We start from the raw sequence: 24,553 nt of genomic DNA on the forward strand, positions 1-24,553 counted from the left end.
AGTTTAACTTGTACCACTGGGGCAGAGGTCAGGGGGAGAATGTGAATGTGCTTTGTGAGAGTAGCTGGTGTATTTGGAGAAAAACTAGCAAGCTTTTTAGCACAGTTTCTAAAGCTGAAATGAAGAAGCACTTTTGTGCAAAAACCTGGCCTGTTTTTCCCCACAATATCAGTTGTTCTAATGAAATATTTGACTTCTCCCCGCAGAACTTGCTTTGTGTGCTTGAACTCGCGTGACAACAGCAACCGTACTACAGCTGTACGGGATTTACAGCTTCACAGCACGTATCTAAGTTAACGAGAAGCGTCTCTGCATTGCATCTATTCTCTGTAATAGGCGTGAATGCAAGCTGGCCGTCCTGAGAGCAAGTACTTTGTGTACGTAGAGGAGGGGGTGAGGTCAGGATAGCTCTCTGACTGCATGTGCCCCAGGAGTCTTGCACAACTGAACTGAAAAATGAAGGGCTTTTACACGGGGGAAAATACAGGTAAAAACCAGAAAGGACTACGTAGTTACTGCAAACCTTTTGGAGGCACTGTTAGCAAGATTAGTGTTTTGAGGACAGTGAAGAGGAGCAGGAGGAGGAATGACAGGCAGACAACCTTCCCACTTTCTGGGAATTTTGTCACATTCAATAACGAGGAATAAAGGCTCCTAATACTGTTCTCCATGTGCAACTGTTCTCAGCTCTCGGGATCTCCCGAGTCCTCAGCGGCTCTCTTCCAGCTACTTTTCCCATCTCCCCATGAACGTCGTAGACCTTCCCTGTGTGCCAGCCTACAGGCCAGGTCTTTCCCCCACTGAGGAGTCCCAGCTTACGCAGATGGTCCTTTGTGGAAGCCGTTCGACCTCTGAGCTTCCTTGCTGCATTTCTCTGAACCTCTTTCAGTTCAGCTCTGTCTGGAGGTACCAGACTGCACCCAGGATTAAGATCCAGGCTAAGCATGACGTAGGCAGTGGCATAATGATTTTCTTCCTTTTGTTCTCTCTTGCTTTCCCAGTTATTCATAACATTTGATTTCCCCCCCCTTTTTTTTTCCCCCAACCTTTTCCTGGACAATGTTTTCATGGCACCAACCAACCACCAGGTTTTCCCTGACCCCCGAGGGAAAGGGACAGCTCAGAGCCTGGTCCTTTTTTTGTACGTGAAGCCGAGGCTTTCTGCCTCAGGAGAACCTTTCTTCATAGTCCTCCTCCCGCTCCCCCCCCCCCCAGTTTACAGAAAGAAGGAGGGTTTTTTCCCCTTTGATTACAGATAAAGATCTTCACTAGTATTCGTCAAAGCTCTGTGAGCTCCCCTGGAAATACCTCGTTTTGATCATAAGTCCACGTAAGAACTTAGGCACGTGTGATTTTTGATCCCGTTGATAAGGTCTACATTAACGCTCGGTCCTATTAATACACTTAACAGAACGTCACGCAGACTGAAGTTGAATGTCTAAGAGAAGTCTGAATATTCCAAACCGTTACCATCATAAACCACATTAACAATGCAGTAAAAAGAATAATTTTACTACACCTATTTGGCACAAAACCGTGATGACTGACAGTATTTTTGCTCCTGCCTTCTATTCCCTACCGCTTTGAATCAGTAGAGAACGGGGGGGTGAACAAGAATGTCAGTACTACGGGAAGTTTGCTCCATTGCGCTGCTCTCCTTGCCTCGTGCTGGAGTAGCTATACCACGTTTGTACAACTGATGGTTAGACGTGAGTCCATACGTTTATTTTTTGGCGCTGTCCGAATACTGACGCTAGCACACCAGCTTTTCAGTTTCTTACGCTGTTACTCTCTCCTTATGCTGAGGGTTACTGTTGTTTACTAGATCTCCAGCTAGGGAATCTGCACAGGCGTCTTTGTGACAGCGCGAAGGGTCCCATTCAGAAGCACTTTGTCGATCTGACCGTAAATGTAATCCTGATCTGAGCTTCTGAACTTTGGTTGTGTGCTTGGTGTTCACATCTTCAAAACTGTAACCTCTCTCCTGGGCAGAAGCAAGTTGAAATTGCTTTTTTTCAGAGAGCAGAATAAGAAGAGGCGACACGGGGCTAAGACACATGCAAACCAGAGCCAGCATTGCATAAGGTGCCATTTTATTTCTGTTCCGTTATGTTAGCTTTAATTGTGTGTAGCTCAATCTTTACGTCCTTTTATTTTGTTTGAGTAGCTGCCCTAGGATAGATGCGTCCCAGTAGAAGTCTTGCTCTTCCAGGATTATTCATTTCTTGTTTGGGCTTCCGAAAAGGAGGGTCACAGTTCATACACATGCACAGGTCTCTCTCCTTGCCCGTGTTTTTGTTCTCGCATACTCCTATTTTGTCCCCAGAAATCATTTGCTTTATAGGCTCGAATACTCATCGTAAGGTGAGGCGTGTGACAGCACCAGCTGAATCTGAGAGGAATATGGGTAAAAGGCAGGGAGCCGCCTTGCCCAGAGGAGTTCATCCCGTTTCTCACATCTATGAGCCTTGATTCTTTGTCTCTGGCTTGGCAGAAATCCTTCCACTAAGACAGAGAAGATCAGAGGTCCTGTTTAGACTAGGAGAAAAAAAATTGAAGTTACATACAAGTTTGCTAACATTAGCTAAATTCAGTTACTTTCCTAACCAAGAGAATGCTCATGAGTAGCCACCAAAATCACATTATCAGCAATTGCTCGCCAGTTTTTTTCATTTTTAAATACTGTGTGAGTGGGTAAGCCTCATGAAGGTCCGTCTTAAGAGTTACTGAATATCAGGTTTTATTAGTTACAACCACATTTGGATATTCTGAGTTATTTATTGAGGTTATGGTATGTATATTTGTTTTAATGCAGACCTGGATATTGACTAATGGGAATCAAAGTTCTGAAACAGGTAGCCTATGAATCCCATGCTCTTAAGAGATGCAAGTGCATTATCTCATCACAGGGTAACATCTGCTGAAATAGATTCAAACCACATTTCACTGGTGTCTGGCATTCTAAATGTCCTGAGGGTTTTTCATTAAAGAAAATCAAGCCAAAAACATCTCGGACTTTCTCAGATAAAAATGCGTTACCCAACTCTTATGTGACCCCAGAATTATTTCTTAAATATCCTTATACCATGGTAATCTTTATGCCCAAAGGACCTCTGATGGCCTCCTGATAATCTTTTTTTTTGCAAAGTACGGGTTGGACGTTTCACTTGTTTTAACACAAGTTCTCCTCCCTGTCTTTATGCCATATTCATGTGTCTGAAGGAACCAGAAACACTGGAAATGCCAAAAAACTGAAACTGTGTTTAAAAAAAAAAAAAAGTTGGTCCACTAGTAAGAACGAAGTTGTTTTGTCCTTTTTACTTTGTTTTGCTGCTGCCTGCATGAATGTCAAATCCCAGTGAGATTATTTCTCTTCACTTGTTGTTTGCGTGGATGTTTTTCTATGCTTGTACGTAACCTTTGGTCTCATGTTCTTTTGATGTTGGTTCCGTATTTATACATATGTACTCAACCTAGGTGAAAGTTGTTCTGCGCAGTCATTAAATACAACTTTGCATTCCTTTTGGTTGCTCATAATCCCCAGGCCCGGAAGAAAATGTAATTTGGCAATTGAGGCAGGGTGTTTTTCTGTCTTTAGGTAACTGAAGGAAAAGGTCAGGCTCTGCTAGGTTAATTCAATTTTTATCCATCCATCCATCCATCCATCCATCCATCCATCCATCCATCCTTATTCACATTTCTAGTATACCTAACTGGAAGACTCGACAGCTGATAAAAGTTTAACCCCTATTGTATCTAGAAAAGATAAGACTTCTACTGTGCTTTCCCTCTTGACTAGTTCATGAGTAAGGAGAGGCTATGTTCTTCTCAGCTGACCGTTGGAGGCTGAGCACTTTATTACTAGAGGTATTTCTGCAGCATAGACGTTGTTCCTATTATTTTATCTTAGTTTTCATCATTATAGATCTTTTAGCATGTGTTGCTATTCATTCCTCATCTCCGGTCACAGAAATTGTTCTCTTTTGTCTCTTCAGGCAGAGCAGTCGGTAGCAGAGTTGACGGGGGCTCAGAATAAGCTGACTGCTGAAATAGCTGATCTCCGTGGTGCAGCAGCGAACGTGGGCAGCATCAACGAAGCTCTCGCATTGGATGAAGTGCAACTGAACAAACTTGTGCTGCAGGTGAGCAGAGTTGCCAAAGGTCTTGCCAGGTGTTTGTCTCCAGCTGCTGCTTCTTCTCAGACTTCTTGCCTTCCGGCAGCATGGCTGACTGAATATGGAAACGTTGTTCCTTTTTCCGTCCAAGGCAAACCTCCTACAGGGTAAATCTTACTGTCTTTTCCTTCCTCTGTGCTTCCGTGATTGCAGCTGGAGCAAGAGAATGAAGTTCTGTCGGGTAAAGTGGACGAGATGGAGAGAGCAAAGATCTGTGACCAGGAGAAGCTGAACTTGTGTGAAAGAACAAATGAAGAGCTCTGCGCAGAGAAAGCCCACCTGGAGCAGCTGCTGAAGAAAGCAGAGGAGCAACAGGGCATCACTGCAAGGAGATTTCTGCTCAGAGCCTGTGCAGTGTTTTGGAGAAATCAGTGTATTGAAAAAATAAAACCAGACAAAAGGTGTTTGTATGCAGTACAGAAACCGACAGGAACAACCTAATGTGCAGGGCTGTGTGGAGACTGACAAGGCACGCTGCGATGGAGTGCTCTGGACGAGAAAGAAATTTTACCTGCTCATCAGGTTCACCCTGCTTTTCCAGGCTTACGACTGACCCCATCCACACAAGCCAGCACCAGTTTTGTCCCAGCACTGCTTCTGCTGGGGAATCTGCAGTGAACACTGTGCTCTGAACCTTCATCTTACTTTGGGACTCATGCCTTGAACCAAGCCCCCTGCCACAGTTCACCTGCTCCAGCAGGTCCCTAACTTGGCTCCTGCTGAGGCCTTTTGCCGTACACTGGTCCTGTTACCTCAGGTCATCGCTTCTGGCAGATCTGGCTGTTGAATGCAACGGCTGTCTCTCAGGAGACTGATGGTCCGGAGGTATCAGTGCCAAGTTAAGGTTCAGAGACCGATCCAGCTGCCGGGTCTCTGCCTCCAGCACAGCAGCTTCGGGCTCCCTGACCACGGCTGCTAAGGAATAAGAGAGCTCTTGGTGAAGGTCTGACAGCTCCTGGCTGGTCTTTGCGCAGCACTCAATATAGTCCTGCTTGTATTTTCGTTCTCGTGCCAGCTGCGTCTGCAGAAGGGACACCTGAAAGAGGCAAAAGGCCGCGCTCAGCCAAGCCCACGCCGTTAGGACCATCCGTAGCCCCACTGTACCGGCTGTCAGGGAAGACGCACCCTCTAACTCCAGCCCTGGCAAAACTTTGTCCTTGTGGAACGGGAAGTAACAGGTTCCCAGAGTCGCCCTGAACTGAACTCAGATTATCAACAGTCCGAGTTTCTCTCTGGCATACCATTCACATGTGCAACACCGAGACATGACATGTATATTAGAGAGAGAGGTTCCTACAGGAAACTTGACAGCTAGCACATGAAAAGGGAGCAAACTCTCATTTTTCCTAACTTTAGAGCATGTCACAAATGAGCTGAGCATAATTTGATGAACACAGCCCAGGGGAAATGAGCCTTAAAAGACTGCCGAAGCCTTGAAACTCCTCAAATTCTATTCTTTCCTGACAACACGGTGTTGTGCCTGCTGGGCTTTTTGGTGGGAGAGACCCAGCTGCTCTCACCTCCTCTTAGGTTTGCAGGGCAGGCAGGCACAACAGTCACACGGGGAAGGGGGTTCAGTTAGTTAGCGGTAGCAACAGAACTTCAGACACTGAGGCTTCCTGGTGAAAACAGCCTTAGGATATACCTTGATGGCTTCAGCAGTATTCTCGGCTCACTTGCCAGAGCTAAGCATCATGTACTTTACTGACATAAATATTATATGCGTTTTGCCTTGAACGCCTGTGAAGATTCACCTCCTCAGGGAGGCCAGGCTGTACCAGACCCGTAAAAGTACATGGAAGAGAAGTCTGGCGACTGCTGCTGCTGCTGCCAGTACCGCTCTCAAAGGATGCAATAGGGTTCAGTAGCTGGAACGTACATTCTTACACTGATAAAACAAACGTACATACGGTGCTTAGGTCTCTGACTCGGTCAGATACTGGGATCGTGATTAGCACAGCATGGCAATACGAGACTAACGATTGCCTGAAGGCTCTGATATGACGCAAGCTCCACTGTTAACGGAGCCAAGGGAAAACGGAAACAGTCGACAAGACGAGTAAGACTCAAGGGGAGCACCCTTAGAATATTCTCTATTTTCAGGCAAGTTCCAGTTTTCTGAATTGCCTCCAATCCCTCTCCCACCCTGCCTGACCTTTAGGCAAGCCAGAGACTAGAGCTAGGTGAATGATGTCTGGCCGTGGCCAACAGGTGTGTCGAAGTGACACTGCCTGGTGTAGTCACTTCCTGACAGCCCAACCCAAAACTCGGGCCATAGCATCAGGCAAAGTTGTGCCCATCAGTACAGCCACAGTGGCTTTTGGTGACAGCTTTCCTACTCCTCACCTGGTCCTGTAACTCAGCTAATCGATGACTGCAGTGATCATGAGACTCCTCCTGTGAAGAAAAGGCAAGGATTTCTGTTAAGTCTCCAGTCTGGTCAGGGCCGTGGTCTATATTCAACTTCTATTAGGTCGATACCGGGGGCTGCTGCTGCCACTGGGATTTGCCATCGTTCCTCCGTACGGCCAGAGCCTCCTCCCACCAACTAAGATTCTGTTCTCACCTGTCTAGAAGCAGGCATCTTGTGCTGGTCAGACTGGGAGAGAGAAAATCCGCATGCATCTGGCAGCGACCGACCACCATAAGCTCTCTTCAGCCTCCTCCGTTCACGTTCCACCTGCACGTTGGATAGGAGAAAGGGTCACAGAAACCTGCCACCAAACAAGGAGCAAAAGGACCTCTGGATGTCGTGGCAAGGAGATGTCCGCTCAGAGACCGTTAATTGCACCAGAGAACGTTGGGGCTAAGAAGTACTCAGTGTAGGCTATCGAAAAGAAAGAGCAAGAGGAAACAGTTCCTGACACAAGAGAATCAAATGTGTGTGTATGGGGACGCTGGTGCAACAAGGGTGGTACCGGCGTGAATGTACATTTGTGAAGGCAACGGGGTGCCAGAAGAGAGAGAAAATACAAAAGTGTGTGTCCACAGGGGGAAGTGGGAGAGGGAAGGAAACAAGCAGAGGACTCCAAAGTGCTGTCTGTGGAAACGTGGTGTTGTTCCAGAGGACCATGAGGCTTTGCAGAGGCAGCGAAAGCCTGTTCTACCTGCTCAAGAGTCCGCCTGAGCTCAGCATTGAGTTGCTTCAACTCCGTCTTCTCCTGCTCCAGCCTTGCAACATCTCGCTGCAGACATTCCAGCCGCTGCGACAGGAGTCTCTTCTCTGAGAGCCAGGATAGCTGCTCGCCTTCTGCAATAGCCTGCTGCGTATTCAGAGAGGAGATTCTGTGAGCTGGTGCCACATAAAGGTTAGGAGGGCCAGAATTAACACATCAGGGAGAGCGACCGGACTCAGCAATGGACAGCGCTAAGTCCCTTCTTCTCCTCCTGGTCCGCGGGCCAAAACAACACACTCTTTTCCTAGGGGCCCTCCTCCCGATCACCTTGGAGAAATGGAGTTGCTTGTTCTGGACATGCTTCCTGCTAGCTTTGTTCAGTGTCCCCCATTCTGGTTTTGAGAGAGACTGGAAACATTCATTTCCTATTCAGCCACTTAATGGTTTTACAAAGGTCCCTAGCATTTCCCGTTCCCTCTCTCTCAGCCATTTCTTGTCCATCATGAAGACTTCCACGTTGACCTGTCCCTCTTGGGGAAGCCATGTAACATCTTTGGTCATCCTCTTTGACCTTCACTGCATGTCCTCCTGTCTACAGTTCTACTCTCTGCCCTCGGACAACCAAACAATATGCAAGATGTGGGTGAAGCATGTATTTCTGCAGTGATAAAATACTACCGTTTTGTTCTCTGTTCCCTTTGCCTGTTACATCATCATTACAGAACCGCTCTTTGGAAAAAATCACGTTACCAACCAAGCCCTCTGCACTGCTCTGAACCTAGCCAAGAGCCCCCTCCCCTCTCATGCGTTTCTTGATGAACTGCTCCTAGAAGCAATTTCTGACAGCATCGATGAATGTAGTCTTGATATCAGCACTATACCGATCTATATGGCTGCAACCGCATTACCTGATCTAATGCTGCTGCGTACCTGATCTATGTGGATGCAGCCGAAATCTCCCATTGTTTTCACGTTCCCTGCCCTTGTCACTGCTTTGCCTCCCATCAGCAGATCACAATACCTGTCACCATCCTGATCAGGCTGGTAGTAATATTCCTCAAGTAACGTATAAATGTATGATGCACAACTAGAGTATTTTATTAGTAGCATTTTTTATATGCCTGTATACTAACGTAATGCTAAAAGTACTGGCAGAGTCCCCGGCAAGTTTGCAGCCCAGGCTGTTGCAGCTGTTCCACCAGCAGCACCCGAGTCAGATCACCTTGCAGAAATCCAAGCAAGTTTGCCTTCATGCTTTTTGGACTGCGGCACAGGTACATCCTATCCTGATCAGGCAACGGTACGAATTCTGTTCTTTTCAATACACCAGAAAAGCCGTACCTCAGAAATCTACACCTCTGAAAGCATCCTCTAAGCACCATCAGTGTAGCTGCTGTTCAGCCATCGTTATATATTTCGACTAAGTTTAGTGCGTTAGTCTGGTCAACTGTGCCCTTTCCTTTCCATGCCAAATCCTAACCACAACACGTTGGCTAAGCTTGCCTAGACAGGAGAGAACCAATTACCCACCTCCAGCCTTTGGACTTGATTTAATTTTAACAGCAAGCTCTGCAAAGTTCTTTCAGTAGTTCCGGGCTTGACAGGCAACTTTCTGGCCGGAGCTATACAGACAGGCAAACCTGCTGGCTGGAGTCACGGCTTCTTTGGCCAAGCAGGTCATGTATTTATGGGAACATATATTCCCATATCTTTATGGGAAACATCATGAGAATCCTTTATAGACACATTTTAGTTGACTGGTGATCAGTCACAGTGCCTACCTGAAGATGAAACCGGTCCTTGTCCCTCTCTGAAACCATACTCCGCAGGATAGCTATTTCTTCCCTCAGGGTCTCACTGGCCATTTCACTCTTGGTAAGGGCAAGAGTCAGTGCTCGTGCCTTCTCTTTCCATTTGTCTTCTCCGCTTTCATTCTGCTTCAAAATAGCAATCACGCGCTCCAGTTCTTCCCCCTTTGCTTTTCTCTCATCTTCCAATTGTTGCGTTAGCTCCTTCTGCCTTTTCAAGAGACAGCCTCTCTCCTGGAGACCTTTCCTCTTCTCCGCTTCCTCTCCCTCCCATTTTTGGAGCTTCTGTAGGGGGTCCCCTCCATCCTTCCATCGCAAAGCTGATGTTAATTCTTGCAGGAGTTGACTCTGCCTCCTAAGCTCTTCTTCTCTCCCTGTCAGGCTCTTCTCTAAATACCCGACTCTCTCTCTCTGGTACTTGATCTCTTCATCCTTCTTTGACAGAGTCTGCTGAACATGCTGGAGATCTTCCCGAAGACCTCTTATTTCCTCTTCTAACTCTTTTTGCTCACCTTGAGCCTTGGTCTCTCGTTCCCTCTCAGGCAAGGCTTCTTCCAGGAGCTTCTCTTGCTCGCTGTGGTGTCTAACCTCTTCATTCTTCTTGGTTAGCCTAAGCTGGAGATTCTGCAAGGTCTTCAGGTCTTCTTCTTGGCGCTGGAGTTTTTGCAGAAGAGTTTCATTGTCTTCACCTCTCTTCCTCACCACTTCCTCAAGCAGTTTCACTTGCTTCTGGCACGATGCTAGTGCTACTTTCATGCTTTCTTCACGAAGCTGGAACGTGTTCATTTGCTCTGTCTGCCTGAGGAACTCCAAATGGTTCTTCTTCACTGTTTGGCTCATCTTCTCTAGATCCTGCTGTAGACTCTTGGCCTGCTTGCCTTCTAACTCCTTCTGCGCTTGAAGGTCCTGGACGTGCTCTTGCAAAGACGCTACCTCTTGATCTCTAGCTTCTAGAGAAGATTCAGCATATTCTAGTTTTTGCAGTATGGCTTTAGTCTGCATCGCTGCCTCCTCCTTTTGCTGTTGAAGCTTAGAGATAGCCTCCTCCAGAACCTCTATCTTTTCTTCTCTTTCTTTCAGAGTCCGTTTTGTTGCTTGAAGATTTGTTTGCTCAGCTTCATGCTCTTCCTCCTTTTCCTTGCATGCCTCATGTTGCTTTCTAAGGGATAACATTTCTTGCTCTTGTTCCTTTAGTGCCACTTGAAGATGCTGCAGAGTTTCCTTCTGCCGTTCAGAGTCTTGTTCTTGTTTTTGGAAGGTCTCAATCACTTCCTTCTGAGATTCAATCACGAAATCCTTTTCTTCCAGTATTGCCTTAGTGTATTCTAAGTCTCTACGTAAGACGTTCATCCGTTCCTCTGTTTTCTCCTCATAGTTCCGTGTTTCTTGCTTTTGCATATCTATGAGTCTGTCCTTTTCTTTTAAGGTTTCTAAGGTCTGCTCCAGTTGGTCACGGACAGCCCTTAACTGCATTTCCATGACTTCTTCAGCTTCCTGCATTTGCTTTTGTTGTGACTCGAGCTCTCGATCTTTTTTAGATAAAGAAAGTGCCATCTTTTCTACTTTACCATGAAGCTCTTGCAGGTGCCCCTCTTGCTCTTCCTTGTACTGCTGGAAGAGCTTTAACTGATCCCTTTGAGAATCGCACTCACTCTCTCTGACCTTAAGAACTGCCCTCAGGTGTTCAAGGCTTGCGTGCAGAGATTTCACCTCTTCTCTCTCCTTTTCTAGTTCCCGGATCTGCTGAGTCTGAGACATAAGCTCTACGTTTTTCTCCTTCAAGCTTCCTTTCATACGATCAAGATCCATGAGCAGATTTCTCACTTGTGATGCACCGTGTTGTTCTAGAATCATTATTTTCCCCTCCTGGAATTTGATCTCCTGGTCTCTCTCCTCCAGCTCTTTGCTCATCTTGCTCACAGCAGCCCTCTGCATTTCTCGCTGCTTCTCCAGCTCCGATATCAGTTCTTGCTGGGATCTGATCTCCTGGTCTCTCTCCTCCAGCTCTTTGCTCATCTTGCTCACGGCAGTCCTCTGCATTTCTCGCTGCTTCTCCAGCTCTGATATCAGTTCTTGCTGGGATCTGATCTCCTGGTCCCTCTCTTCCAGCTCTTTGCTCATCTTGCTCACAGCAGCCCTCTGCATTTCTCGCTGCTTCTCCAGCTCTGATATCAGTTCTTGCTGGGATCTGATCTCCTGGTCCCTCTCTTCCAGCTCTTTGCTCATCTTGCTGACAGCAATCCTTTGGTTTTTTTCGTGCTTATCCAGAATTCTCATCTGTTCCTGGTGTAACTTGATTTCTCCCTCCCTCTCTGACAGGATGGCAGTCATACGAGTGAGATTCTCCTGCAAAGCTTTTACCTCTGCTGCCTCTTTCTGTAGCATCTGGATTTTCTCCCACTGCGTTTCCAACACCTCATTTTTAATTTTTAAAAGAGACAGTGTAGTTTGGAGTTCTTGTTCAAGGGAGTGATTCATATCTGTTGCTGTATTTGCTCGGGTTTCAGAGGCTGTGACTGAATCCTGAAGAAGTTTGATCTCCCATACCAGTTTTTCTTTAACTGCTTGCAGTCTGTCCCGTTCATGCTGCAAAACAGGGAGGAAAAGATTCAGTAACTCCATCTATATATGTTTGGTTTTCATACTAGGTTTGAACTCCTGCTCCAGTGGCAGTCAAGGGCTGAAGTTTGAGCTTTTAGTAGAAAATTCGAGCTATTCAGTTGGTTTCCCTGTTCAATGCAAGTTTTCTACTGTCACTGAAAAAAGATTTGAGAACTGTACTGTATTTGTCAAACTCTGTCCATAACTGATTTTTGGAGTCATTGTAAATGGAGAAGGAGGAAAATATTGATCATGTAAGAACAGCTGCACTGGCTCACATGTCTAGGCTAGTATCCTGTACGTAACAGTGCCTCCAAGTGCATACCCAGGGAAGAAAGCCTAAGAGTGGGGTAGACTTCCATGATACCTCCCCTTCCCAACCCCAGCACTGTTCCATCTTGTGAGAACTTTCACAAGTCTCCTCCTGACCCCATATAGACCTGCTGTGTTTACAACGCCCTTTGTCAAGGAGTTCTCTGCTCTGCTGTAAGTATAGCACCTCCTGTCACTTGCTTGCAGCACGGCTCTCACTACCTTCATCAGACGGCTGTTGCTCCTCTCTTGGAAAAGAGAGTGAACAACCGCTGCCCCTCTCCCTCTGCTTCTCAGGATGTTGTAGACCTTTCCTGCGCCACTCTTTAGGTTGCGTCTTTCCTAGCTTACTCAGCTACTCCCACCTTTCTTTTTGCCATTCTCTGAACCTCTTCTGGCTCTAGTGAGTTCTTTTGGGGAGGAGCTGCCAGCACTGCAGCCAGGATTTACAGTCCAGACTAAGCATGATTTAGGCAGTGGCATGACGGTGTTCTCTCTATTAGGAAGGGAAGAGAGACCAACCCAACATTCGATTTACCTTTTTTTTTTTTTTTTTGAGAGCAACCCCAGGATTTCATTTACCTTTTTTTGTTGTTTTTGGACCTCTACTGTGTAGAATTTTCATGGTACCATCCTCTAGAACCCCACTGTCCCCTCTTGAAGGAGTAATGGTCAGATCACAGTCTGTCATTCTATTTCAAATCAGAACTAGTTTTCCCCTCGCAGACACACAAATTTAGCTGGATCAGCACTTTGGTTTCTCAAACGTCTCTATTTTTTCCCCACTGTCTGTTCTCAGATGGGCAATGTTGAACAGCTTTCTGTTATTAGCAAACTTGGTCTTCTCACCCCTTTTTCCATATCCAGATATTTAGACATCTAAATATGGATTTGGACACAAACAATTAGAGACAAGTTTGAAGATTACTTTGACTAAAGCTTCAAGGGCAGAAATCTTCAGGATTGAGGAAAATAAGCACCCTGAATCATAACTGAGTTTTATATGGCTATAGCATCTTTTCCTACTTATTCAGAAGAATGCAACTGGAAAAATTAAACCAAAAAACAAGTTGCTCCTTAGGATTATTAACAGAAGGCCAAAAAATATGTAAGAAATGGCCCTTCGTGGCATCTGCCAGCCTCACCAGGACATCCTTTCTTTGCTTCTCCGTGCTCTCGAGTTTCCTTTCCAAAGACGCCACTTCTTGATGTAGAGTCATAGCTTCCTTCTTTAGAGACTCTTCAGAGGCTGCTAGCTGAGATGTCAACTCTTCCACCTCAAGTAGAACAATAACAAAGCAGTCAAAGACTACAGCTTGTCACTGTTAGCCCTACATATACGGTGAAGAAAGGGAAAGAACAACTTTAAAGTTCACCCTATCATGAGAGTACCAGATTCACAATGGATACAGCTGACTTGTTTAAAAATCGAAGTGGGTCACCATATTCCTCTGAAAAACCACCTTAAAAAACAAGGCTAGCAGTAAGAGGCCAGCAGAAATCCATTCTGATGATTGCTGGCAAACAGCCAAAAGGACTAGCCCCTCTGTGCAGGGCAGCAGCTGAGATTCAGCTGACCAGTAAGTCTGCTTCAGACCAGCTGAGAGAGGCCACAGTCTGATGGCAGTCAGAGGGATTACCCCATCAGCCTGCTCTGCAATGGAAAGGCAAGAAGGGGAGAGACCACCTGTTTGATGACGGGAGTTATCTACTGCTGTTTCAGTCACCTGTTTTTGTAGACCATCCCTCTGCTGAAGAAGGATATTCATTTCCTCTTTGATGGTTTTGATTTCTTCTTTGTGCCTATTCTCCACTGCCTTGATCTTACGCTGAGTTTCCTGCAGCTCTGCTTGCAGCTTTTCTGTGATGTTCTGTGAACACAAAGGGAGAGAGCAAGTTACTGGGACCTGCCGTCAGTTTCAGCTTTTTCCTCTTTCTGTCTCAAAATGACATTCCTTCAGCCGCTCCTTTCTGCTTTTCTACCCAGCTCTGCTTCCACTGTCACCCTTCCTCCCTGTTGCTGATCTCTGGAGCTTACCAGGCTCTTCTGTGCTTTCAGTGCCTGCAGTAGTCCTTACCTCCTCAGTCCCTGGACTTACATTTTATTTCCTTGTTACTGCCCTTCACTCTGTTACCTGGCTCTCTCAGTCTCTCCCTCAGCTTATGTCCAATTGCCAACTGCCTGTTCTTTCAACCTGCCCTACTAGTCAGACTTACCTGCCCATTATCTTGCTGCTCTTTCATCCCCTGCCTGAGCTGCTCTAGCTGCTGGCAGGCTTCTCTTAGCTCTCCTTGAGTTTGGAGTAGCAGCTCTAAGAGAGCATCCTTCTCACTCTCCTTTTCTAGCAGGACCTGCACAGAAATAAAGACAAGACGGGCTTAAACTTCCCATACAAAATTTGTGTGGCAAGACCCCAATACTGATGGGCTCAGACATTCTCAGAGGACTATGCTGCTGGTCTCCTAGGTCATTATCTGCCCACTTGGAGACACAGCTTCCTAAGTGAGACTGGCAGTATAAACACAGTCCATCCATGGTCCATCTGTGATTGACATTCCAATAAACTCTTAGTCATCTAACAGGAAAATGTGTGGCATTTCTCAAGTGTCTCATCTTGCTGGTGAGGGTATCCCTTGTCTTCTGCTGTGTCCCATTTGTCTTTCAATAGAGACTTTTGCACCGAGTTAACAGTAGAGAAAATGCAAGGCTGCCAGAGGGCTGAAGCTAGCAGCTCCTTCAGAAAACTCCTGTATGCTAAGAGGGGTTTGGTGAAAATTACTTCGGTTTTAAGGTATTCTATAGACTTTGGTAAAGTACTGACATTACAGGCACACACTGTCATCTCTGAGCACTGCCCTGTCACTTCAATACCTGTAGACACAGTTGGGGGTACCGTCTGCATAAAGAGGACTTTGGGTAGGACATAAGGAGGACTCTCAGTATATGACAGGGTTGCTTTGGCACAGGAGATCTGGGCACAAAATAGCTTACCAGCAAGTGACTTAAAACACAGCCCAGAAGTCACCTCTGTTTTACTGCTCAGAAATATTTCAGAGGAGTCTTTAAAAAGATTTTTCTTTTGGCAACAATCCTGCTGCACCCCTCCCCGTGCCCCCCAAACAAAAACCCCGTCCTCGTGGGGGTTCAGTCCTACAAACTCTGTTTGGTCCTTAATGGAGTTAAGGCTATAAACACATATCAATAAACATCAAAAGAGGACCGTTAAGACAACGGTGAAAATACTCTGAGGTAAGTCTTAAAAAAAACCAGAATACAATAGCAGCACAAAAATCTAAAATGAAAGGTGACATTTCTACCTGGCTTCCTATGAGAGGTCTCATTCCTAGTCCCAAAGATAGCCCTGCACACCTTTCACCTCACCAAATTCCATGCAGAAAATATGTAGGGCATGCTCTACACAGCCCGATATCCAGCCACCTCCCACAGCTCTAGCCTTGCAAAAAAACCCAAACAAATTCTCCTTTCACAGTCTTTACTTCTTGCGTGGCATTTTCGACTCTGGTTCGTTCCTCCTCTTGTTGAGCTTGCATGGTAGCAACTTTCTGCTTCATATCTAACAGCTTCTTCTCGTGCTCCCCTTCGGTCTCTGCCTTCTCCTTTTCCCATCTGTCCAGCATCTCCTGCAGCTCTGAATGGTGCCCTTCACGCTCGCTTGCCTGATGAGTAGAGAAAAAGACTTCAAGATGGACTCCCAAACAAGCTCCTCAAAAAAATGTGACGCTTCGTCCCTCCCACAACCCCCCACCTGAACAGTGCACAGTAGTGGCTTTGTGCCCTCCACAAATCACGTCCAATCGAGAAAAGGAGCTGCGACCTTTCCCTCTCTGATGGTCGCCTGTTTCCTAGCACCACTCTCTTCAGGATTTCTCTCGATTCTCAGAGTCTCCATTTTCAAAGCTTACCTCCCTTTTCATCAATGAAAAGGTGCAGGTGGACTGCAGGGTGAGAAAGAGACCAGTACCCTGATGTCCTAGTTACAAGACAGGCCACAAACTGAAGTACCAGGAACAAGGGGCCTGTTCTATGTGCTTCAAGGCCAAATTCAAGCCCATACCTCTGTCAACCATGAAAGCACAGAACGAAAGGAACAAAGTTTCCATGACTGCAGTTCGCAGCAATGTTAGGAGTCTACTTCATGGTAGACAGGAGTCTGGTAAGATCCTACCCCTTTGCTGCCATGCTTTGGGTGGGGACCACGCAACCTTCTGTCAAACTCGTCTTACGCCCACACTGAATCTGTGGCTGCATTTACTGTCCCAGCATCGTCCTGTGGGTCTTCATGTGTCTTCAAGTATGAGCCATTGGCTCTGCTGCCCGGCCTAGCAACATGTGGCCTATGACAGACGACTGCTGCCAGTTCACACGCTCAGGCTATTATTCTTCTAAAGCCAGCCCACAAAGCTTGCTTGAAGAATTCAGAAGTATATTGTTTCCTACCAGGTCTTGCAGGAGCTTGTTTATTTCCACTTCATGATCAGTTTCCTGAAGTTTGAGGGTACTGTTATACTGCTGTTCTGTCCGCAAGAGCTGTTGCGCCATGTTTTCCCATTCCTGCTTCATGAGGGATCTCTCCGCTTCCAGCTCACACTGAAGGCACTTCACTTCCCCTGCAAATGTGACAAATGACAAGATTCAGAATTTACACAAACAATGGTTCTGCCTTTACTGACCTTAAGCCATTTGAATTTCAGTGTAGGAGGGATCTGCTTCTACCTCCTTCACTCCTCAGGAGCACTGTGGACAGAGGGCTGTTTTTATACCACCTTGCCTAGGCAGGGGGATCACCAGAAACAAGGCTCTCACCTTGTATCACCTCCTTGGCCTGCATGACTGCGTGAAGTTGGATTTCAAGCTGACTCCTGCTGATCTCCAGCTGAGATAAACGCTGCTGAGCCTCAAACAGGCTGGATTCCATGGTCTCCTTCACTGACCTGCAAGTTGTGAATACGGAGAGAAATTAGTCTCTTGCTCCCGACACCCACAGGGAGTCTCTCCAGTAAGAAGCCGTCCAAGATCCCTCCACCAGACTATGGAAAATGGGTAGCATGGAAACCTGTATAAAGAAAATACATTGCTACTGTTTAAAATAGCAGTGCAGGCCCCTCCGAGGGAACGTCTAGGGTTTCCTTATGACCTAGCATAACACAGAAAGCCCAGCCAAATTTGATCTCAATAGCCAAACTTTAAATTGCTGTTGTCTGATCTATGACATGCAGGTAGCTGTGCTCACAAAGTCTGTTCCAGCAAGCAAAAGCCCGGTCTCTGCTCACAGCCCTTATCTCATCAGCACTTCCAAGTTCCTCTGCAGGGGGACAGAATAAGAGTATCTCCCTGGCTGACTCGTGGCTTTTTAATACTGTTCATAGTGTAGGTATAGGTAGGTAATTTTCCAAACTCTCTATATTTAAAAGGGACTAAAGAAATACCTCAGATGATACAGTAAAATCTCATGCTTGTAGCAGCATTTGTAAGAAATGAGAACTAGATTTTATCTGAACAAGAACCATCTGACAGGAGAGACAGGTATCCTTCGGTTTAAGCTGTTGGAAGTTCAAGAGAAAAACTTGCTACCTTTATTTAAGTGTTGCTAACTAAGTAGGCAGTAGCCCAAATGACCTGTCATTCTTTAAAAGGGAAGGTGCTGTACTGCAGATGCAAATTGTTACATCCATAGACTTCAAACAACTGGTGCATATGACACACAGGATTCTGGAATCAGGAGCTGAAGTTACCTCCCTGACCTAACACAGCGTCCTGTGTGCCAGTTTCCTACACTACACAGCACTGCCTCACTCCTACAGGGGTGCAATCAGGGTAACATCCTTCAAGGTAGAGGGGCACCTGAGTGGTACAACAATAAAACCCACAGGAGAAGGATTTCACTACTTTGGTGGACAATGGAGGATATATCTTCAAGAAGGAGAACAAGCACGTATTTCTAATCGTACCAATCTCTGGCAGTCCAAAGTAAATATGCTCCATTTTAAGGACAAATAGAAGTCAGTCTCTAAAACAGAACAGAAAGGATAGAGTCCAAAACTATGACAACAAAAGGCTCTTGAGAACAACATCTGTCACGAATAGTTGCTGATTTTTGGTTATCTATTGCCAAAGGTTCTTCAGAAATCATTTATCCCTTTTTAAAAAAATAATTTATCCCTTAAAAAAAAAAAAGGAGGAGCTGAATATTTAATAATCTCATATCAGCCCAATAATTGACCAAACATAATTCAGCTGGATCAAATAAGAGAAGCTGGAGCTCAGAAGCAGCAGCAGATCTCGAGAAACACACTGAGTCAAAATGGTGTTTATAAGCCTTGCTAACAACATACTCTGGAGTGGTAAAGCGTAAAAGTCAGGAAGTGTGACAAACTATTTCTAAAACATCATTTGTACAGCTCTGCCAGCTCAGCAGGTTTCTAAACAACACCTAAGAGGAGGACAAATATCTCTATACTTTTTTCCTTTTTTTTTTCTTTTTCTTCCTTTTTTGCCCCTTTTTTCTTTTTTTTTCCTTTTATTTTCCTTTTTTTCCCCTTTTCTTCCCCCTTTTCTTTCTCCTTTTTTTTTTCCTTTTTCCTTTTTTTTTTCTTTTTTTTTTTTCATTTTTTTTTTTCTGGAAAAACAGAACTTGTCACAATTAAATCCAGTTGGCAGCCGGTAACAAGTAGCGTTCCCCAGGGCTCAGTATTGGGGCCAGTCCCATTTAATATCTTTACCAATGATCTGGACGACGGGATCCAGTGCGCCCTCAATAAGTTTGCAGACGACACCAAGGTGGCCGGCAGTGTCGATCTGCTGGAGGGTAGGAAGGCTCCACAGAGGGATCTGGACAGGCTGGATCGATGGGCCAAGGCCAACTGTGTGAGGTTCAACAAGGCTCAGTGCCGGGTCCTGCACTTGATTCACAACAAGCCCATGCAACGCTACAGGCTTGGGGAAGAGTGGCTGGAGAGCTGCCCGGTGGAAAAGGACCTGGGGGTGCCGGTCGACAGCCGGCTGAATAGGAGCCAGCAGTGTGCCCAGGTGGCCAAGAAGGCCAATAGCATCCTGGCAGTGCTACGTTAACGGTTGGACTTGATGATCTTAAAGGTCTTTTCCAACCTAAACGATTCTATGATTCTGTGATTCGATCCTAGAAATCTGATACAGCAGAAGCACAGAATCTTCTTCCTTCCCTATGTAACTTCTCCATGATGTCTGTCCCTAAACAGCAGGTGGTAAGGAGTACAGGACCCCGACATGAATGATGGGCAAGAATCCCCGAAGACTGTTGAGAACTCAAAAGACGTTTCCCTGCTGCTGGTGTAACCAACTCTAGGTCCTGCACCACACTTAACAAGAGTTAGCTTAGAAACAGAAGGCCCTCAGGATTTTCAGCATGAGCCTCTAGCTTCACCCTGAATGGCAGTGTCCTACTCACAACGTCCGTATGTAATAGCCTTGAATTCTGAAGAGCCCACGTCCAACTACTTGAGAAGCAAAGATCTACGTTCAAATGCTCAGAACAAGAAACCAAAACCAGAGAGAAGCTTCAGGTTTCCGTAAACGACTGCACGGTTGAAGTATTACTCAATTCAGGGCCAAGTTGGCTTGCTTTGGACTTCACACAGGAAAACGCAAGGGGGCATAAACATGAGCCCAAGGCTCAGGAGAGCTCTGCTAGCTGTAGCTGTCAGAAAAATAACATCCAAAGCATGGTCTAGGGTTTTTTTCCCCCCTTGAGATTCTTCCATTTTCTGTCCAGGCAAGGTGAAAACATCTGAAAAGCACGCAGGGTGCAATGCAGTAAACCCCCGTGTAATGATTACCACCTTTATAATTACAGACATTAAACCACGTCCTGCCTAGGACATGCCTCCCTGCCTTTACCTGGCCTCTGCCAGCTGCTCTGAAAGGCCTTGTCGGTCCCGCTCCATGGCTGCCAGTCGCACCTCTAGGGCAGCCTTCTCATGCACCAGCAATTCCTTCTCTTTGGACACCTTGGCCAGCGCGTGCCCTTGGCGAGAGGACTCCTGGCGCAACTGCTCCAGACCACTGCTAGCCCACTCTTGCTGGCGGTAAACCTGAAAGCGGGACAAAATACGGTTAGAGTCCTTTCTCTGGAGTTCTGTGCAGAGCCAGCCAGTGCCACTGCAGAATCGGCTAGAGGAGAAAGAGCTCCTGTACTGCGGGCTGAAAGTTTAAGAGCATCTGCTGTATACCGCCCTAATACCCTGGGCTGCCAAAAGGCACTGGCACTGTTAACTTGAAAGGGACGTGTAAGGCCATACTGGGTTGCCTGGGACCAGACAGCTCCTTCACGACAAACATACATACCCCAGGCTATGTGTTTTCATGCAAAAATACTGCATTTTCCAGAACTGCCACCTTGCAAACTAAAATTCTATCAGAATCTATGCCAGTGCTGGACATTTTCAGGAAAGGTTGAGCAAAAGCAACTTTGCTCGCTGAAGAAAGCAAAATGAAACACGTGGTTTCTCCTTCTAGGAAAAACAAAAACAAAAACAAAAACAAAAACAAGAACAAAAACAAAAACAAAGAAGAGATCAAAGTGTCACCTGCTTCAGTGTGTAAAGCAGTTGGATGCAATGAGGTGATGCTCGGCAGGGAAACAGCCCTTGCGGTGAGCAGTGGCATTTAGTGGTTTATGAAAGTCTGGCTGATGTGGCCAAAGAGATGGTAGGCTCTGTTTGTACAGTAGTTCATGTCAGCAATACCGTTTACTTGTCTCACACAAAGAAGTTGTCTGATATACCTTGCCGGCATTCAAGTTTGAAGGTTAACTGTGATTTTTTAGCTTTTTTTTCTTCAGTGTAACACCTCTGCTGGATATTTGCCAAACATCCCACCTACTCCAAACCTAAGACTACCTAACAGAGAACAGACCATCGGAAACAAACAATTCTCTCAAAGTTATCCCATAACACTGTACACTATGAAACTGATGTTTAAATGATGACAAACTCCCTGGTCTCCTCCAGTGACGTGATTCTCCCAAGCTCTTTTGCCAGGCTACCAAAATCAGTCAGTCCAGAGTGCAGAGTCTTGTGTGATCACCTCTGTCTCATCTTCTTCCTCAAAGCCGACAGAGGTTCTAGCAATTCATAGAATCACTTAGTCTGGAAGATGACCGAGTCCAACTGTAAACCTAACACTGCCAAGTCCACCACTAAACCATGTCCCTAAGTGCTACGTCCACACGTCCTTTAAATACCTCCGGGGATGGGGATTCACCCGCTTCCCTGGGCAGCCTGTTCCAATGCTTGATAAGCCTTTCAGTGAAGAAATCTTTCCGAATAGCCTATCTGAACCTCCCCTGGCACAACTTGAGGCCGTTTCCTCTCGTCCTATCACTTGCTACTTCGGAAAAGAGACCGACCCCCACCGCGCTACAACCGCCTTTCAGGCAGTTGTAGAGAGCGAGAAGGTCTCCCCTCAGCCTCCTTTTCTCCAGGCTAAACAACCCCAGCTCCCTCAGCCGCTCCTCATAAGACTTGTGCTCTGGACCCTTCACCAGCTTCCTTGCCCTCCTCTGGCCACGCTCCAGCACCTCAATCGCTTTCTTGTAGTGAGGGGCCCAGAACTGAACACAGGATTTGAGGTGCGGCCTCACCAGGGCCAAGTACAGGGGGACGATCACTGCCCTAGCCCTGCTGGCCACACTGTTTCTGATACAAGCCAGGCTGCTATTGGCCTTCTTGGCCATTGGTTATTGGAGTGTTGATTGATTGTGGTTTACCCCTGTTTCTCAGTGGTTTATGTTGTGTGGTTTTGGTTGTCTTGTGAAATGAAGGTGTTTGAGCTTGTCCTTCGTTTGGGTTAGTTTCAATGATGTACCTCTGTGGCATTACCCAAAAAGCCTTTGAAGCAGACCCTACAGCAGCTGGACTGCTGAGGCTTGCGTGCTTCCCAGAGCGATACGGGGGACGCCCGCACCATGATGGAGGAGGAAGGATGAGCAGTCACTGTTGGCTTTTTTTTATCATAAGCACACGAATTGTTACAGGTTATAAATTACAAAACCTCATGACTTTTGTGGTGAATAAGTGAATTCATGTAACAGACTAGTCTGGGCAAAGGAGACTGAACCGTCTTTGTCATGTGTGTTTGTTGCATTTCTTCATGAGCTCATGAAATAAAGTTTCATTCACAGAGGATGTTGTCCTGTGAATTTGAATTTTTCTCTCCCGTACCAGTTTTCCTTTAACTGCTTGCAGTCTGTCCCATTCATACTGCAAAACAGGGAGGAAAAGATTAAAGAATTCCATCTACGTATGTTTGGGTTTCCTACTAGATTGGAACTCCTGCTCCAGTGGCAGTCAAGGGCTGAAGTGTAAGCTTTTTCTAGAAAGTTCTAGCTATTCAGTTGGTTTCCCTGCGCGATGGACCTTTTCTGCTCTCACTGCAGTCCCACCCTTTCTTGCCTGAGTGGCCCCATGCCCCCCATCCAACACTTTGGTGTCGGGGACCGTTTCCTCCTGCTCCTTCTCTCCCAGATTCTACAGGGACCGCCTTCTGCCCCAACGTTCTCCGGGACCGTTAACGGTCTCGAGCAGAACTTGCTGGAGCAACCGCAGCCAGGGCGGCCTCTCCCCCGCGGATAGCACCGCAGCCCGGCGCGGCACCGTCAGCGAGAAGCGAAGCGCTGCCAAAGAGCGGCCCCGAGCGAGCCCGGCTCTCCGGCCCCGCGGCCCGGCTCCCGGTCGCGCCCGGCGGGCAGGGTGAGCCGCTCCGCCCGCCCCGGCAGGCGCCAGGCCGCGGCCCGGGGCCGCCTGAGCGCGGTCCGCCGGGGCAGGCGGCGGAGCAGCCCCCGCCAAGGGGCCTGTCAGGCGGCGGGGCGCAGCCGCGCGGGCGGCGGGCCCGGCTGCCGAGCAGGCCATGGCGGCGGGGGCCGGGGAGGCGGCGCGGAGCCAGGCCTCCCTGCGGCGCCGGCTGCAGAGCTCGCAGGAGGCGCAGCACCGTCAAGCGGTGCTGGTGCGGAAGCTGCAGGCGAAGGTGAGGAGCGGGGGCGCCTGCCCGGGGCGGGGGGTTGCCCGGGGCCGGGCCGCGGGGTCGGGGTCGGGGTGCCCGGGCCGCCCGCGCCGCGCTGAGAGGGGACTCGGCGGCGGCGATCTCGGGGGCGAACGCGCGGCCCCAACGGGGCCCTCCCCGGCGCTGCCGCTGCCGCTGCCGCTGCCGCTGCCGCGGCCGGGCCGGCGCCGAGCCCGGAGCTCGGGGGAGGCCCCGGGAGCCGCCCTGCTCCGCCCGGCCCGGCCCGGCCCGGCCCGGCCCGCTGGGCGCCTCGCTGTGCCGCCGCCACCCTCCCGAGCCTCGCGTTAGGTCTTCCCCGTAGTAGAGTACAGGCGCCTGGCCCGCCAACGCCCGCGTTTGGCCACGTGAGCAGGGGGCTGTCCCCGAGGCAGGAGTCGGGGCGGCGGGGGTGGTTTGGGGCGGCCCCGGGCGGAGGCGGCGCCGGCCCGGTTCGCCCGGGGCGCGGGAGCGCTGGCAGCGAGGAGGGTGCCAGAGCTGGGCGGAGGGTCGGGGCAGGCCGTGCCGGGCCCGGCCCAGCGCCCGGCGGTGGTCACGGCGCTGCGGTGAGGGCACCCTGCTTTTGTGGCCCGTGCTTGTCTTCTGCAGCTGAACAGAAATCCGCATTCTGCAGTGGCTGAGCAGGACTGTGGTCAGAACTAACTTTACTTGCGAAATATTGAAAAGCAGTTTTGAAAACTCATTTCTCTAGCTTCAGCGACCCACTGGCCTTTTAGCCCGCAGGAACTAATGATCTGGGGTACCTGGTGGCCATTGGCCAGGCATGGCTGGCTACGTCTGTCTCGTCGTTCTGCTTGCCATCGCTGTCTTAGGATGAGCAGATAGCGCTACGTGTAGAAGAAACCCTGTCTCGCTTTCCTTACTGTTAGATAAAGTGAAGCTTCCCGATATCGTAAGGACTTCTTGTTGACTGTATCAGCAGCAGCACTGTGAAACGTACTGTGCTTGGGCTTGTAAAGACTTAGCGAAAAGCTAGTGAGCCTGTTACAAGCTGCATTCGCTCATCTTCATTCTGCGTATCCATCTAGGTGCTGCAGTACCGGACTTGGTGTCGAGAGTTGGAGCAGCAAGTGGAAGCAGGAGGGGTGAGTGTGCAGGCTGCTAACTAAAGATAGCGTATGCAGCTTTCGTTAACGCTGGGAAAAAAAGCTGCCCAAAGCAATGACAGAGGAAACCAAGATTTTGCTGCCTGAGGGTTTAAAGAAGTGCCGTAAGTTTGCCCATCAGTGTTTTGTCCCGTTGGCGTTCTTAGAGCAGCCAGTAGTCCCAGAAATGCCAGTCCAGAAAACCCTATCGAGAAGGATTTTAGTTTTGTGAAAGAGTGCTTTATTGCTGGCGTAACATTTTGTCCTAGGTCTGTTACATTATATGGCTGTCTCTGAAAAAGGATCGGTTGAAACATGGCATTTTGGAAGGCGAGCATGCTGGCGTTCAACATACGGAGCTGGCCCTGTGCTTTTCTTTCTGCTTCACGGCTAAAGTAAACTT

General features: G+C 47.8%; 2 protein-coding genes across 10 annotated transcripts in view; one reads left to right on the forward strand and one right to left on the reverse strand.

Annotated features, from left to right (window-relative positions):
* Positions 1-1,496: 1,496 nt before the first annotated feature.
* LOC148056512 (uncharacterized) lies at positions 1,497-20,803 on the reverse strand. Its single transcript, XM_087750314.1, has 14 exons — positions 20,793-20,803; positions 19,907-20,209; positions 16,838-16,965; positions 16,472-16,641; positions 15,511-15,690; positions 14,230-14,364; positions 13,740-13,883; positions 13,158-13,289; positions 9,073-11,685; positions 7,283-7,438; positions 6,742-6,855; positions 6,522-6,572; positions 4,928-5,211; positions 1,497-2,538 (listed from the first exon to the last, which is right to left on the reverse strand). Exons 1-14 carry the CDS (start codon positions 20,801-20,803, stop codon positions 2,460-2,462), a joined length of 4,500 nt encoding a protein of 1,499 aa, XP_087606440.1. The 3' UTR covers positions 1,497-2,459.
* A 1,671-nt stretch (positions 20,804-22,474) lies between these two features.
* Positions 22,475-24,553, forward strand: part of LOC104019969 (uncharacterized) — a 31,508-nt gene continuing 29,429 nt past the window's right edge. For 6 of the 9 annotated variants that reach the window (XM_087749558.1, XM_087749559.1, XM_087749560.1 and 3 more), the window contains exons 1-2: positions 22,478-23,032; positions 24,094-24,150. In XM_087749558.1, the coding sequence (XP_087605684.1) occupies positions 22,916-23,032; positions 24,094-24,150 (174 nt within the window). In that variant the 5' untranslated portion in view covers positions 22,478-22,915. Of the gene's footprint in view, positions 23,033-24,093; positions 24,151-24,553 lie in introns of all 9 variants that reach the window. The other 3 variants (XM_087749562.1, XM_087749557.1, XM_087749563.1) reach the window with 2 other exon arrangements.

Source organism: Nipponia nippon, unplaced genomic scaffold (assembly GCF_047370975.1).
Source record: "Nipponia nippon isolate SJK-2023a ecotype South Korea unplaced genomic scaffold, ASM4737097v1 scaffold_13, whole genome shotgun sequence".
NCBI classification, from domain to species: domain Eukaryota; kingdom Metazoa; phylum Chordata; class Aves; order Pelecaniformes; family Threskiornithidae; genus Nipponia; species Nipponia nippon.

Excerpts from the sequence above, each read along its gene's own strand:
- LOC148056512 (XM_087750314.1), bottom strand. Across the intron at positions 13,884-14,229 it reads AGCAGCAAGATAATGGGCAG|AACATCACAGAAAAGCTGCA; the intron begins GTAAGTCTGACT and ends TTGTGTTCACAG. Across the intron at positions 2,539-4,927 it reads GCCAGAAGCGATGACCTGAG|TCTAAACAGGACCTCTGATC; the intron begins GTAACAGGACCA and ends TTTTTCTCCTAG.